The sequence below is a fragment of the Epinephelus moara genome, chromosome 2, assembly GCF_006386435.1.
Source record: "Epinephelus moara isolate mb chromosome 2, YSFRI_EMoa_1.0, whole genome shotgun sequence".
NCBI lineage: Eukaryota > Metazoa > Chordata > Actinopteri > Perciformes > Serranidae > Epinephelus > Epinephelus moara.
Genome location: NC_065507.1, coordinates 9258921 through 9275853, shown reverse-complemented (window position 1 = coordinate 9275853; position 16933 = coordinate 9258921). Strand labels below are relative to the sequence as shown.

The following is a 16933-nucleotide window of genomic DNA, read 5'->3' as shown; positions in this document are numbered from 1 at the left end:
TCCACACTAAATCTGCATCAAGCATAGTGACACCTGCTGGATGATGAGAGAATGTCACTCCTTTTGTCTCCTATTTTTCTTCTGTCATGCTATTCAAACAGTGGTGTTTTATATAAAAAGTTATAAAGATTTATAATAAATGTCACAAATATGCACACAATACAGAAACAACTCACGAGTATGACTAATATCATCTGTATGTGTCGCTCTGCTCTGTTTTTGTCTCTCAGGTGTCTCCACAGTCCGAAGACAGCGCTGACAAAGCCAGCCCTGACCAAACTCATCATCCTCACCATGACAACGGAGTATCAGTCCGCCATATTGTCACAGAGATAGAAGCCATAAGCAACCCTGCATCCTGCCTTCCTCCCCCCTCCTCGTCCTCCTCCTCATCCTCTTTGTCGCTCCCTCCATCCGCCCACAGCCCTCAGCTCATCAGACCAGAGCATCAGATGGAGGCTGAGACTCCTGAAGTCACGCACGGCTCTCTAACTCCGCCGTCACACCTGCAGTCTCCCTCCATGCTGCCGTGCGATTGGCCGGCAGGCTCTGTGCGGCGAGCCACCAAGCAGCTGGAGCAGAAGCTGAAACAGGAAATGGAGATGGCTGCGTCTCAGCGATCTCCACTGCATTCCCCAAGCGCTGAACACCCCCCTGTCAGACTGTCCCTGTGTCCCCTGAGTGCTGAGCAACCTCCCATTCGCTTCCCTCAGGACTGTACAGAGCAAAGGATCACTCAGGAAGAGATCACGGCTGTATCTGCTAAGTCCAAAGATGGAGAAGAGCATACAGGGTCACATACAGAGCTCAACTCCTCAGGCACGGACAACCTCCCAGACCCTTCCCCTGACTCAAATATCAGCCAAGTCTCTGGTGCTATACCTATAATTGTGCCCACATCCATAGATAACCATATGCTGACATCATCACTGGCCTCTACTTGTCAGTTAGAAGAATCATCTCTCGATACCTCAGCCCAGTCCCAAAGAAAGAGCCAGCTCCTCAGCCAAAACCAGCAGTGTCAGATGCAGCCTCAGGCCTGTTCAGACCAAATGACTCTGGATGGGGTGACAGTGCAGGAGTCAGACACAGATGAGAAGATGGAATCCAGTCCCCAGGTGGGGCGAGGGGGCTGTGGCCCCGGCTGTGATGCCCAAAGCAGGCTGGCTCGTGGCAGCCAGGAGCTGGAGAGGATTCAGCAGACACTGAGAGAGCTGCAGGCTTTCCTCCACGAGGGCATCAGCCTGGAGATGACGGAAAGCCAAGACCAGGAACTAGGGCAGCCTCAGAGGCTCAGAGACATTATGGACACAGAGCCAGAGCCTTGCAAAGGGGCAAGTTCTGAACAAACCCCTCCAAGCCTGGAAGTAGGGCAGCGGCTCCGTGAGAGACAAGAGGGGAAGAGTTTCCTGGAGCCGATAGTGTGGCACAGAGCCATGGAGCTCGAGGCTCGTATCCGCCAGGCAGGCCTCACCCCGCCTTCTCTCATGAAGAGGTCGGCTTCCTTGGCTAAACTGGACTGTCTGGAGCTGTCGGCCAATGATCTCAGCGACTTGGACTTGAGGCCACACACCAGGACGACATCATCACACTCCCAGGACTGTTTCTCTATGTCCACATCTCACCCAGACGACACATGGAAGAAGCAGAAAGTGTTGACTCGAAACACTTGCGTTGAAAAGACAGGGTTGTCCCATGACGGCAGGGATCTTGACCAGTCAACCTCATCGCCGTCCGTCTGCTTCTCCTCCTCCCCTTATCGTTGTCCGAAAGAGGACACAGGTGAGAGGGAGGAGCCAGATGGCAGCGGGAGCGGCGCAGTAGCTACAACACGTCAGCAGGGGAGGGGACACTCATCGAGACGTTCTCGAAAAGGCTCAGCTGAGAAAAAGCAGCGAGCTGTCACTGTGCTATACAATACCATGTAACCTCAGTGCAATGGACTGGAACGGACAAGACTGGAGCTGTGCGAGAGAGGCTGCATGATGTGTATGAATGTGTAGCAGGCAAACTGGAGACCTCGTGTAGCCTCCGATGTATGTTTAGTGTGTAAGAACTGAATGATGAACATATGTTTGCATGTTAACCACTGGATGTGTTGTTTCAACTGGAGTTCAGGTTTTTATGTACAGTAATAAAAATATGAATGTCCAAACCAAGACTGAACCAGTGCATACTGTATGCACTCCATTATATCTATCTCCCTTTTTTTAAAGAAGCGTTTGTTCTCAGTGTTTGACCCTCGCTGCCTGTTGAGAGTTTCTAAAACTACAAGAGGGGCTTTTTCTCCAAACATGCACTTTACTGTTTCGATGATTTTCTTTTATTTGAAATCTGTTTCTTACCCCGGGGAGGATTCTTTTGCACTGTTCTCAGTCGACTTGTCTCTGTATGCGTGTTTTTGTTTTCAAAGTGGACAGACATGTCTTTACTCAGATTTTTAATTGAACCAGGACAAAGCTGATATCTTGTTTTTTATTCAATGCTTTAGCAGTAAATAAATATGGTGAGTTTGTTTTGACTGCTGTTACTGTGCATTTTTTTTGTCTTCAAGTGTTTCTCATCTCACCTCCACACACTCTTGTACTTAAATTTTTGTGAGGATCCTCACTAACATAATGCATTCCCTAGCCCCTTACCTTAACCTTAACCATCACAGCTCAATGCCCAATCCCAACCCTGACCCTCTCTAGTTGTAACCTGAACTTAAAAACCAAGCCTAAACCCTCAAGCAGACCTTTGAGGAAGTAAGGACCAACCAAGATGTCCTCACTCTTCAAACATGCCCTCTCTCTTGCTAAAATATGTTGTTTGGTCCTCGCTATATTGCAAGTACTAAGTAAAGTCCACAAATACCAATTTGAAGAGATGAAACAAGATGAATAGGCGCTGAAATTTTACTAAGTATATTGGTGACTTTGCTGACACCTGCTGGCCAGGCAGAGAAGTACAGTGAAGTACATGAAGGTAATGTGTGTTATGAACTAAAACTAGTGTGAGAAAAACATTGTAGTTAACTGAAAAAAGAAATAAAATTAGACTTAAAAAAAGATCAAATATTGTGCACTTACAAAATTATAATTATACAGGAAATGTCTGAAGTTTCAGTCTGTCATTTGTTCACACTAGCATGAGGATGCAGTGGTGCATATTGAGACTGAGATGTCTACGTGACTGTGAGTCAAAGGCCTTCACAATGTATTTGCTTAATTACACCTATTCTAAACTTCCTAAATCTTGACAAAACCCCACATATTATAATAAAACTAAAAGAAAATACAAAATTATCATAACTGATGTGGATAAAGTTTATAGATACAGAAGAAACATTCTTGAAAGTAAATACTTAAAACCACTGCAAGCTCATAACCAACCAAAATCTTTCACTGTGGTCAGATTTTACCTCTGTTAATGGGTGAAAGCCGAGCTCATAACCTTACTGCTGATGGAAATGTGTTCTACCTGTCATCTTTAACGGCAAGTCTCTGTTTCTTTGAACGAGTCTATCTCGTCTCCCAGGGGGAAATGATCTCCATTGGTGCTCAGTGCAGCTTATTTCAGGCTGACATTTTACCTACTGTTTCATGTGGGTAATTAAATACTGAGATGTAGGCCACCGGGGCCCCTGCTGAGACACACAAATCAGATAGCAGCACTGACGGGGAAAGAGTGACATTCAAGGACTTGAAATTCTGGTGATTTTTAAACAGACATAAAACTCACAAGCTCCATATTCTCTCGTGTTCTGTGTTTGAGTGTAAAAACACCAAAGGCTCTTAGCTGCTCCACGTGAAGCAAGAGGAGAGCTTGATCCCTTGATGATTTCACCAATTAAACTTACTTCACTACATGGAGCAGGCGGGTTAAAGTGGCACTTCTTTTTTTGTATAGTGCTTGCCCCAAATTGAACTGTCAGCAGGGAAATAGTTTAAACAGAGAGGAATAAAATCTGTGGAGCAGAAGAGAGATTGGCATCCTTCCTCTTTGCATACTGATGCTCTCAGCCTCTCTTTCTCTCACACACCTTGTTTTGTCTGTGGCTCTTTACAAATTCACTTCACACACACTTGCACCCCAACAGCTTCCACCGTCCTGATGCTATTCATAATGTCGAGCTGAGTCAGGGGCAGCGTAGAAGTTGCGGATGCTTACTGCTGATTCACTTAAAAATAATTTTATTCTCTCTTTTCCCACTCTCTCCAACCCACCACCAAAGAGCAGAAAGCAGCCTTGGTGCTCTGAGTGGTGTTTCTTAGAGAGTTTACTGTCTCTAAGCTGTCCTCTTCCTCCCTGTCAGGCCTAAAATAACTACAGGCAAAAACCCCCTTGGATCAGGCTGAGGCGCTGGGAATCCATGTCACAGGGAGGATGATGGAGGTGGAAGCTGCTAAAAACAGATCAGCTCTCTCTGGTGCCGACTGACGCTGCAGCTTTCCCTATCTCGTGAGAAATTAATTGCCTTTGTCACCGTCCTTCACTCTAGAGGACTGGAAAACTGACTTACAGTGGAAAAGCTGCGGCTAAAACTCAGTGTGGGGTCAGGGGATTTGAAGCATGCGAAAGCTGTAATTTAAAAATAGATTAAGAAAGAAGTCGCTCATGCAGTGCTGTTCCAAAAGATGTTTCTTTATTCGAATCATTATCTGAAGTCACCTCCCAGCGTACACCATGAAAACATCTTTGCTGCGTCTCTTTTTTTCTGCAACATTTTTTAAAAAGTAAAAAAATGAGTATTTTTTTTGTCTTCTTATCAACCAGGCAAGCTTAACTACGAATTGGTGAGGAGACAGAGGTGGTTCTCCTCAGTTTGTGCTGATATTGGAGTGCGAAAGATTTACATTTCTGTCAAAGAAATCATAAAAAAAGAAAAGGAAAAAAAACAAGCTGTCCCCGTCCGTCCTTGTCCCTTGCAACAAAAGCTTCTAAGTGTAGCCTTGAGCCCTGCGATATGAAGTTACTTACAATTATGAGAGCAACAATCTTTCCAATCCTGAAACAAAATGCTTTGTTGTTTTTAGGGCGATCTTAGATTTGCAGCATGTTGTGCTATTGGCGTGCAGTAAATCCTAAAAATTGCTGTCAATAGCCTCTACAGTGATTCCCAAGGGCCACATTTTCCCTCAGAGAGCGTGCTCTGATATTGCAGGTCTCCAGGCTAGACTCAAGTTGGACAGAATGAACCTCACACGGGTGCAGACCATGCTGAAATATTGTACACACACTGTACCGTGACTACACAGAAATACAGAAATCATCCACTCATGTAAGGTGAGAGGACGCAAATATACAGAGAACCTCTTCCGGGTAACTTTTCTATTCCACAATCCACTGATAAACCACTATCGTGTTCCTTTATTGTTTGTATTACACACAGGCCGGCCACAAACTCATTCACAGTCATATACAGGTTAGTAAGTTAGTACACCAAGTGTTCATCTGGTAGTCTCATCGTACAGTATCTGTGCTCCTGCAGTCTAACGTCAGGCTAAAACTAGAACTGGCCTGAGTTTAACGTGTGCTCAAACTCGTCATCTACATCCATTAACAGTCAAATATGTGATCCGCCCACAAGATAAATACAGTACATCTGGATTTTGTGCAAATAAAAAAAAAGGTACCAAATGTTTTCATTAAAAACTGAGGAAGTCTGATGGTTTGTCGACATTCAACTCAACTTGACCGAGAAGTATTCTCCCACACCACTGGTCCTGGTTCGTCACTGCTCCGTTCACACAAGCTGTTTAAATTTAAATCACAGTTGAGACTGAAAACCACACGACTCAGTGGCACAAGGACTCAGTGAGCGTGTGTGTGTGTGTGTTAGTGCTGGAGCAGAGAGTTGGCCTTACGCAATACGTTTTTCAGGACAGAAGGTGATCTGTTGACCCCTGTGCGGAGAGCTGGTTTTGAAACACACACACACAGATATACACACACACACCTGCAAACACACAGCAATCACTCATCCAAGGAGGCATTCCACTAACATGTATTGGATGTGTTGTTGGTTGTAAACTGGCACTGGTAGAGAAAGTACCGTGTGGCACCAGAAAGAGGGAGCTAACGTCCCTCTCTGGCTGTCTGAGGCCGGACAGCCGCATCGCCGTATGGCTTCATGGGAAAGGTCTGGTGAAGGTGATGGGAGAGAAAGCAGGAGGCTGTTTGATCGTATGAAACCATAAAGATGATTTTGGCATTTACTTCCAGTCACTTAAAGAGTGTGCTTTAAGTTTTAAAGTAGCCTGTGCTGCCCTTTTCTCCCATGTGTCCTTGGTCCAGACCCCTCCCCCTCCTCAGACCCCTGCTGGGCCACTCAGCTCTCATTTCTCCATGAGTGACAGCTGGATGATGCGCTGTAGCTCCGCTTCCTCCTGCCGCCGTCGAAGCTCTGCCTCTTCCTGCTCCCGAGCTGAGATCTCCATGGCGATGCGCAGCTGCTCGTCGTAGCTGCAGGTGGTTGGCTGCTTCTTGGTGGGGGTGGAGCAGAGGCTGGAGGGGGCGCGGGGCTTGTGTTGGGGGGTCCTAGGGTGAGGAATAGTGAGGGAGGCAGAGGAAGGAAGAACACAGGTTGAAGTGCCTGCTCCTGGACTGAATGTATGTGGCTACAGTGGTTTTTCCATTAGATCATTGTATTGGTACTATTTTCTCACAAGGCAGATTTTTTTCTCCTTCTTTAAGGGCCACTTAGAAGCCATTAAAAATGACTTTGGGTTTCCAGGTTGTGAAAAATCCCTGTTAGTGTATTAAAGGATACCTTCAGTATTTTTCAACCTGGACCCCACTTTTCCATGTTTTTGTGTCAAAGGGAATAATGAGAACAACAATTTTTGAAAGTGGTGCAACATGGAGTGAGACTGCGGCAAAACAGGCTGCAATGTTACCATCCAGGCCATGTTCGCACTGTCAATTTACATCCACTAAAAATGCTCTTTTTGCTGGAAACAGCCCCGAAATTGCTACTGCCAAACTCACCAGACTCCATTTAAATAGATACTGATTTAATAGTTGTAAACACACTTTTTTCTGCATCGTCAGACACAAAATAAAACTCACAGAAGCCGTCTTGGTTTGTCTTTCCACTGTTCCAACAATCGACAACTCTGGTTTGGTTGAAATAAACCCTTAAGTCACACAGTTAGATGTGAAAATATTGTAGTGAGGAAATGAGGGGGAGGGTCTCTGCCTCCCTGTGGATGCTTGTGGGGAGGAGTTTCCCAAGTAACTGATTACCGATGACTCTCACCTGTGTTTAGTGTGTGAGGAGAAGCATGCTGGTTAAAATGGCTCTTCACAACTTTTAGTGCTGCTGGCAGTGAAGACAGCGAAGTAAGGGAGCCACTCCTGTGCTAGGATGCCTCCTTTAGGTAGCGAGGGACCGGGTTGTAGAAGGTGGCTTTTGCCAGTGTTTTCTTGAGCTTATGCTGCGTTTGTTTTGTACTTGGAGGTTGGAAGTGGGAATGACGTCACCTCGGAGTTGACAACAGTCTTTGCATTCTAGTTGACAACGGTGGACAAGTCGGAAAAAAACATGGACGCCCGCAAGAAAGCCTTGCCCTTGCACTTTCGGAGTATAGACAGCTTCAAAACCATTGTGCACTCCAACTGATGAAAGCAGCAGATGAGGCTGACCTAATGTAAAACAAGATAAGATAAAATTGCTATCAATAGTACTTTAGCAGAGTGTTTACTCACTATGTATGCGACCGGCAGCCATCTTGAATTCATAAGTTGGGGTTGATGCTTGGAAAGTTGGAAATCCGATCTCAGGGTGCGTTTGAGTTTAAACTTCCGTCTGGGAACTGGGAATTTCCGACCTCCGAGTACAAAACGAACGCACCATTAACTATGTGTTGCAACACATTGCCTCAAGCCGTCATGCAGCTTCAAGCACCTGCCATCACTGCCTTTATGTCCTGACTGCACCAATTGCTCGTTCCTGTGGGTGCTTCCTGACTCCACAAGAGGCTCCTTGGTCGCACCCCACGGGGGGGTGACGTCGCAAGACCAGGTGAGATAAGTTCCAAAACTTTAACTGTTAATGTTATATGTCATCTTGTGAGAGTTTTTGTCCTTGTCCCAAGATTTGTTTTAAGGTAGCTTTTAACGATTCGACACCCAGCCAGGGGCCCATTAAGAGGCAATACTAGTGACTCCTCTTTTTTGTGGGGCTTCTTGTGTGGGGGTGTCCTTTAGTTTTTATGAATTCCTATTTTTCGGTGAAGGCTATTTTTGTAATATACACCTGTCTGTGTGGAGTGAATGTTCTCTTGCCTCTGACACCAGATCAGACCAGGTTAACCAAGGTGGTGGCAGATCTAAGCTACTCTTAATCGTTAACAACCAAAATGTATTACAATATGCCGGCTCTATCCAGGCTGAAATTACTGTTTATTCAAATGGAGTCTGGTGGGTTTGCCGATTGCAATCTCGGTGCTGTACCTGGGTAAACAAAACAGTTTTTATTCTTAAACAAAAAGGTCTATCTCTGTAGTGATCATTTCCACAATGTTGTCAGACACTTAGAATAATAGTCTCTCTGCCAGTGGCAAAAACAAACACTTTTATTGGATATAAAAATGCCCTGAGTGGTTAGCTTACATTGCAGTGTTTCACTGTTACTGGCAACAGCGCTCTCGTTCAATATTGGACTGGTTTTAAAGATTGTTGTCCCCATTAGACACTTAGACACAAAAACATGGGAAAATAGGGTCCAGGCTGAAACATACTAAAGTTTCCCTTTAATCTTTAGTGTTTTGTGTGCCTGCCTCTTAGTCTTTGTTTCAGGAAGCTCTTAATTTACTGACTCCTTCAGTCCAATCAGTAGCACCCGATGTATCTACATACTCCCTACCCCCTGACTCTCTCTCTCAACACCACTTTGTTTAGTCTCTGCTCTTTTATTCTCTTAATAGAATTTCGTTTCATATTGCAAGTGCCCTTCCCTTGAGTCAGGGTCGTAACACTGACACATGGTTTGTCTTTACAGGCAGTTCTTAAATTCATCAGAAAGAACTTAGCTTCTTTCACAGCTGCATCCCTGATGGATTGTTGGAAAAACCCTTCATTACTGACTTATCGATGTTAGTTATATGATCAATTTCTAACTTTGCTGTTGGTGTATTAAATAGAAAGAAACCTGTGCCCTGTGGTAATGACTTTATTCACATTTGTAGCCTCTGAATTGATGGCTTATTAGGAAGTTAGACCCAAATGCAACCATAAAAGATGTTATGGTAACATAAAGGAGACTGTAAAAGAAAGAGGATACGTGACAAAAATGTTGCTGGCAGACAGAAAAAAGCTATAACAAGAAAATGTTGTAAAAATGATCCTCCAGGAAAAGAGCAAGGCTGTTGTTGAATTTATTCAATGCAAAATTAACCTGTTTTTAAGGAGTTACAGGGAAAATTAAATTGACAGAAATTGGTAAAAGGGGCGGCTGTGGTTCAGGAGGTAGTAATCCACCGACTGGAAGATTAGCGGCCCGATCCCCAGCTCCTCCAGTGCACATGCTGAAGTATCCTTGAGCAAGATACTGAACCCCAAATTGCTCCCAATGGCTGTTCTATCTATGTGTGAGTGTGTTAAAGCTGTGTAGCAGGTGGCACCTTGTACACTAGCCTCAGCCACCAGTGTGTGAATGTGTGTGAAAGGGTGAATGTGACTTGTGGTGTAAAACAAAAAAAGCACTTTGAGTAGTCAGAAGACTAGAAAGGCGCTATTCAAGAGCAAGTCCATTAACCATTTACCAAAAATAGAAATTACAAAATTACAACTATTTATTTCTATGTATATTATGTTATATTTAGGCTACTTTTACATGTTGTTGTTCCAGATCTGGAGAGCAAATGAAAATTAAAGTACTGAAAAATTTAAGGGTGACTTCAGTATTTGGATAACCTGGATCCTGTTTACACATCTTTTTGTGCCTAAGTGACTAATGTGAACATCAGCTTTTGAAACTGGTCTGGTATTGAGCAAGAAAGGCTGCATTGAAATCCCTGCAGACAAGTGAGCACCGCCAATTTACTCCACTTAAAGTGCTCATTTTTGCCACTGACAGACTCAGATTGTTATTGTAAGTGACTGACAACTTACAGAAACAATTTGTCATAAAACTGTTGAAGTATAAAGCTGTAGAACGACTTCACAAGTCACACAAATGACGTCATCAAAAAAGACAGGATTTGCTGAATAAAACACATCCGGTTAGATAACGTTACATCTGTGGATGGAACATGGCTAAGTGGTGACGTATATCTTAAGAGACAAGTGATGTAGTTCACTTAACAGTCTCACACCATATTAAACAGAGATACTACAAACCAGTGGCGGCTGCTGGTCTTTCAAACAGGGGAAGCTCACTTTAAGTTTACGTCATAAAATTTGTCATATTGTAGCGAGGCAGTAACTTCTAAAAGGAACATTTAATTGGTTTTTCAACCACACTCATGCCATAGAACCACAGCAAAACACACCTCAAAGATTTTCAGATGGGTTTAACGGTGAAAATGAGCTATATTGCTCATGGAAATAAGGAACTCCGGACGGCACTCTGTCAGAAGACTGGGCTGAGCCAAGTGACGATTTTGTCGCATTTATCCAATGACCGCCTCGCTTTGCTGCATGAAAAAAACCCGCTCAGCGCTGTCTCATAGGAATGCTTGGAGGCTCCACTGTGCTGACATGAGAATGTATGACAGGGAGATCGCGTTTGAAAACTGGTGATAAACAGCTGACGTTTGAACATCATAGTTGTGATGTGAAATGCATCCTAGCACACATTTAATGCAATGTAAATTCTTATTTTAATGTAAATTCAAGTGCACATTTGACAATTTCTTCTTTGAAATTTTAGGGGACGTTCAGTCTCCCTTGTTGTCTCAGAGCAATCGCCCCTGCTAAAGAGACAGACCTTTTTGTTTAGTGTAAGGTTGTTTTTGTTTAACCAGAAACAGCCCCAAAATCACCATCAAACATATCAGACTTCATTTGAATGAACAGTAATTTCAGTGTGAATAGAGCCAGCATATTTTTACATCTGTCTGGGTGAATTAAAGGGTTTATTTCAACCAAACTGTGATGAACTGGTGACTGTTGGAACAGTGGAGGACAAACAAAGATGGCTTTTGTGAGTATGATTTTGTTTCTGTTGACTTGATGATTTTAAAATCCTTAGATCCTCAGTTTTTAAGATGGAGTCTAGGGAGTTTGATAGTGATTTTGGGGCTGTTTCTGGTTCAACAAAAAGGATCTTACTCTTTAATAAAGCGGTCAACCACTGAAGGATCCTTTCCATAATGTTGTTAGACAAAAAGAATACTAATCTGGGCCTGTCAGTGGCTTCTAGTGGCCGTAAATTTAAAGCCGACGGGGATTATATTGCAGCCTGTTTTGCCACAGCCAGCTGCAGCGCTCTTGGTCAATACTGGACCAGTTTAAAAACTTGTTGCTCCAATGAGACACAGGCACAAAAACATGGGGTCCAGGTTGAAAAATACAGAAGTTACCCTTCAAGTCGGACCAACTGATCTCTATTAATAGTTTACTGACATTTAGATGTTGAGCAAGTGTCGTGTTGGATATTTTTTACAATCAGGCAACCTAAAGGTTAACTATTAGTAACATCTATAAACCCATGATAAAAATATGCTTATTAGAGAGTGTTGTCATCTTTTCCATACTTCCATTTCCTTTTCCATGTTTATTTAACCAAAACAGCAGGACTGCATTTGCCTTTTTACCCATTACATGACCGAAAGGACGACACAAACATGTAAAAGAGTTTCGTTTTCATGGTCCGCACAGCGTTTTCAACCCACAGTTTTCTCTTACATTATAACACTGGTGTAAGTAAACACTGCAGTAGCGAGATTGTGTCAAACGAGGGAAGGAAAGAGCAGTTCTGTGTGTGTATCCATCCATTCATCTACAAATGGGGAAGACACAGAGAGAGAAAACACTGTCTAAAGATAACAGGCTAAAGTCAACAGCGGTACTGTCGACTGTGAAAGCAGGAAACTCTCCCGTCCTCCAGCCCCCCCCCCCCTTCTGTCTCTCTTTACACACACATATGGTAGAGCGCAGCAGACAGGAGATGAGAGGAGAATAGCAGGATGGATAAGAGAATAGAGAAGGGGAGGATAGGACAGGAATACAGGATGTGAGTCAGGGATGGAGGGAAAGATCTGCAGGGTGGAAAAAAAAACCACAATGGAAGAGTGGAAGACACTGAAGGATAATAAAACATGAGAGAAGTGAGAGGAAGTTAGAGACAATGTGGGTGGAGGAACGGCAGGAAATATCGCCTTTGTCCTGACAGTCATGGAGATTTATGTTCATTCTCGAGGATTCCAGCTCTTTTGAAGATAAACGTCCCATTTATTTTTAACAACTGATGCTTTTATCCAACTTTATCTGCAGCTCTGAGTTGATTCCTGATAAAAGAGGGGTTGTACTTTGGAGGGAGGATAGGTGAATGTGGAACTAGTGCATACACTGACTTACAGAACAGAGAAGGATGTGAGAGCAAGACTAAGGTAAAGAGAAAAAGATGAAAAAACAAACAAACATAAAATACCGTCTGACGTCTGACCTGTCCAGGCGACTTGGGTCACAGGATAGGGGGTGTGCTCCTGGCTTGCTATTGGTCAGTGCCTCCCAGATGGTCACCTGGATTCAAAGAGGAGGAACAGGAGCACAGGAAGTCAGAGAGCGAGCACAGGAATTGGGTAGCGGACAGATAAAGAGATGGCGGTGCATGTAAAACAACAGCATCCTCTGTGCAGGCCTTTTCCTGTTAATGTATTCTGAAGAACCTCTCACACACAGCTCAGACACTACTGATGATGATTTATGAGCTGACTGAATGTGAGCTAGATCGATCCTGGCCCTGGTTCTTTAGTACACACTCCCATTTTCAACACTACTATTGATACTGCTATTAATATTGATAAACACCTGTTAAAATCAAGATTCACATTATGCTACTACACCATTAATGCACATCATACCACTTGGACTCAGGAGAGACTCATTTAATTCCTTAATGACTTTGTGTTTAATCAAATAATCCAAAACTCGCTGCAAAGCTGCGGCAGGGTGACCGATTCATGGGTGAAATTTTTGTCTTGATTTTACTTCTGGGTTCAGTTCTGGGTAAAACAATTAACTTTTGGACGTTGGATAATAAATATATTAAAGGAACAGAGTGTTAATTTAAGGAGATTTTATGGCGTCCAGCAGTGAGGATTTCAGATTGCAACCAGTTTCTTAGGTTGTTTTTTATTTCAATCATTCATGTTGTTTCCTGTTTTACTTTGAAACTCACATCTCATCTAGTTTGAGATCACTTCACTTCCTGCCCCTGTGTGTTTTCCCTCCCTTTTGATGATTTCACCTGTGTCTGATTGTCTGTCCCGCCCTGATTCGCCTCACCTGTGTCTCGTTATCCTTCCCCTCACCAGTGTATTTAGTGTGTGTCTTGTTCTCTCTCAGTGCCAGTTTGTCTTTGTGCATTTTGTTTCCCTGCGTCCTTTTCTTGTTTTTCTCACCCCTATTGGATTTGTTTGCCTCCACTGATTGTCCCTCTGTGTTGTGGACCTACCTACCAGGTGAGTTCACTTTCACCTGGTTCACCAATTGTTACAAGAAGGCTTTTACCAGGAGCTGTGTTATCCACAGAGGTTTCTTCCTCTTTCAAACAAACAAACCCTGTGATTAAAACCGGTAGAAACACTGAATAAAGCAGTTTCATGTTACAAATCAGTGTTTGGCATGTCGGAGACGACTGTTGGCACCAGCAAATGTGTGCTCACCCTTCTTCTCTGATAACTTAAGATCCAGACGTTCAGGAGATCACTTCCTTTCTAAATTAAACAGACCAGGTGATTTAAACACTGCTTAAACACCGAATTAAGCAGTTTCACGTACAAATCAGTGTTGTTTTTAACACTGCTTGTTGCAGAGGGCCTGCTAACTACGGTGGCTGACGTGAAAAGGTGAATGGTCCAATCCAGAGCCAGAGATTGGTTTGTCCATTCTGGGATACTGTAGAGACATGGCAATCTACATAAACAAGGACGTGCTCATTCCAAGGTAAGAAAGACACAACTCTTATTTTCAGGTGATTATACACTAAAGAAAATATACTTATTTTATTATACTCCTTTTTACCAGTATACCCCTCCAAATCGTGCACACTGGACCTCTAACTAAAATGAAAATAATAATTTTAATTGAATTTTTTAAATGTTTTAATTCTCTGATTTTGAATTTAATTTTAATTTGTAATTTAGATTGTATGTCCTGAATTAACTTTGTTTTACAATATATTATCCGGGGCGCCCATTAGCTCACCTGGTAGGGCAGGCCATGTACAACAGCCCTGTCCTTGCCACAGCAGCAGCAGGCTCAGTCTGCCCTCACTCACACCAAAACAACTGTCCTGTCAATTAAAGGCAAAAATGCCCTAAAAAATGTCTTTGAAAATAAATTATCTGAGTTCCACATGTATGAAGTAGCCCAAAAATGATCACTTTAAACGTGCTGTCTAACCAAATTATTTGAACAGCACATGGTTATTACAGGATTTTCAGTTCTACATCGAACCGCAGACCTTGTGTGGACAGGTCGGGTCAGGTTGCAGAATAAGCTTGTCATATGTGCAGGGGTCGGGTGCTTTATTGCACGTCACAATGTCGAGGTGGGAGCAGGTCTGGCAAATCAGACCCCTGTAGGACTCTTGCACGTGGTAATTGTAAGATTCACGGTTTTGGATCAGGCTGCAGATCTTGTGTCGATGTGTCAGGTCATGCTGAGGATCTACTTGGACCTATTTGCAGACCAATGCAGGACTCTGGGGCAGGGGAGTATTCCAGTGTAGAAGTATGAGTTGGTTCTTATAAAATGTATATTTCCTTATTGTTCCGCACACTGAATACTGCAAGCTCGCAGAAACTGAATGATCAGGCGACATCTATGTTGAATGCGGACTACCTTTTTTTTTTTTTTTTTTTTTTGGTTTGTTTGCTCTGTATGTTGCTTTTGTCACATTTTCTCCTTGTTTGTCAGCAAGTTTAATTTCTTGTCAACCTTACTATGACAAAAAGGCTTCAACTTTGAATGAACGGTCATGTCTCTGCAAGTTAGATTTAATACTGTCGTAAAATTAAAGGAAACGGTGAATGAAGGAGGTAAAATTCCAGCCTTATGGTGTGTTTTAGAAGGTGACAGGCGATTTGTACAGTAGTTAATGCTGTATGTTTTACATGCAGCGTCAGCAGTACGGCCCTTTAACACCTGTCCTGCTTCCAAATTAGAGCTATAATTAAAAATGTCACCTTTTTCATCACAGTTTGAGGCAGCAGTACAGCAGCTCAGGACAGCAGGCTGTGGAGGATGACTGTACATACTACAGCACAAATCCTCAGCTGCAACCTTGCCTCTGCCTCCTCTACATTCCTCTGCTGTATCCAAGCTCAGAAAACACTGAGGATGTTCTCTGACCTGTCTCACCGAGCCTATTTATACTTCTCTCTCTGTACCTCTGGAAGAAGGCCAAGGACTATCAGGACCAGGATCTCTGAGATTTCAAAACAGCACCTATCCTGAGGCAGTGTTGAATATAATGGGTCTGGGCTCCACACATCACCGGCAATTTATTCTGCTCATTGATTTTGTTTCAGTATTGATTGTTTATATTTTGAAACTGGAGCTTTTTTACTACTTCAGCGTGTCTATTTGTCTGGTCCTGGTTGACTTATTGGTGAATTTACTGCTGTAATTTGTCCTGTCTATTTCATAGGGGGAATATTGGGCACCTCGGTTGATATGGCAACATGGCTTTGTGAACCTTGAACGTCATGTAAAACTTTTGCAATCTGTCTTCATTCAGTACTTCAGGAGGAGACACTAGAGGAATATTTTTATTCACAGGTAACCGTAACTACGCACGGCAGGTCTCTCTCAACGTATTAAAACAGCAGTAAGAGAGATACTCAAGAATTTAGAGTATGGAGGATATAATTATTTAGCTTTCCCAAAAACAAGAGAGAAACTGCCAGGAATGGATAGAGAGCGTTTGTGTACTCTAATGCAGTTTTTCCCAACTGGTGGGTTGCGGGTCCCCTCTGAATGGACAGCAAGTGACTCAGAACGAATGTCAAGTTTGTAAAAAAAAAATAAAAAAAAATCACACACTTTTTTTGAAGTACAGTGAATTTCTACCACATAGCTTTTATTTTGAAGTGCCATTTCCTGCTGTAGAGTAATTGACAAATGGACAGCTTGTTGACAGAGACAGCAAACTAACTCAATGACATGGCTAAACTCAAGTATGACGCTGAATATATTAAACTGTGTGGACCCTGAACCATGGACCAAGGAGAAATCTGGACCTCATGGCTGGACCATTCAGGAACCACTGCTCTAATGTGAGCTGCAAAATTAGCATGATGTATATTTCTACATATTACTTCTTTTAGGTTTTTTTTTTTTTTATTGTGCTGTTGCTGGCTGTAACTTTTTCTTATGCTGCTGTCTTGGACAGGTCTCCGCTGAGAAAGAGTTTGTTGATCTCAGCAGGACTTGCCAGGTTAAAAATGGGTTTAATTAAAACAAAATAAAACAAAATAAAAAAATAATGTCCGGCTTATTAGTTTAGTTTATTTACTTTATTAATCCCCGAGGGGAAATTCAATGTTTTCACTCTTCACACAGGTCCGAAAGACACACACATGCACAAACAGGACCTATACATGCTCAAAGTGGAGAGATGTCAGAGTGAGGGGGCTGCCCTTGGTGAGGCGCCCCGAGCGGTTGGGGGGTTCTGTGCCTTGCTCAAGGGCACCTCGGCAGTGCCCAGGAGGTGAACTGGCACCTCTCCAGCCACCAGTCCACACTCCATATTTTGGTCCGGACGGGGACTCGACAG

At 43.1% G+C, this 16933-nt stretch overlaps 2 protein-coding genes and 1 long non-coding RNA gene across 5 annotated transcripts in view; 2 read left to right on the top strand and 1 right to left on the bottom strand.

Moving 5' to 3' along the window:
- ssh2a (slingshot protein phosphatase 2a) overlaps positions 1 to 2521 on the top strand; it is a 33104-nt gene extending 30583 nt beyond the window's left edge. For both annotated transcript variants that reach the window (XM_050058514.1, XM_050058506.1), the window contains one exon: positions 231 to 2521. In XM_050058514.1, the coding sequence (XP_049914471.1) occupies positions 231 to 1928 (1698 nt within the window). In that variant the 3' untranslated portion in view covers positions 1929 to 2521. The remainder of the gene's footprint in view (positions 1 to 230) is intronic.
- A 2089-nt stretch (positions 2522 to 4610) lies between these two features.
- The window catches only part of ankrd13b (ankyrin repeat domain 13B), a 58196-nt gene continuing 45873 nt past the window's right edge, over positions 4611 to 16933 (bottom strand). The window contains exons 14-15 of one of the 2 annotated variants that reach the window (XM_050058945.1): positions 12581 to 12672; positions 4611 to 6522 (exon numbers count right to left, since the gene is read on the bottom strand). In XM_050058945.1, coding sequence (XP_049914902.1) covers positions 6321 to 6522; positions 12581 to 12672 — 294 coding nt within the window. In that variant the 3' untranslated portion in view covers positions 4611 to 6320. The remainder of the gene's footprint in view (positions 6523 to 12580; positions 12673 to 16933) is intronic. The other variant, XM_050058953.1, reaches the window with a different exon arrangement.
- Positions 13515 to 16622, top strand: LOC126399307 (uncharacterized). The gene is made up of 3 exons (XR_007570884.1): positions 13515 to 13613; positions 13967 to 14097; positions 15356 to 16622. It is a non-coding gene; the product is annotated as an uncharacterized LOC126399307 (long non-coding RNA).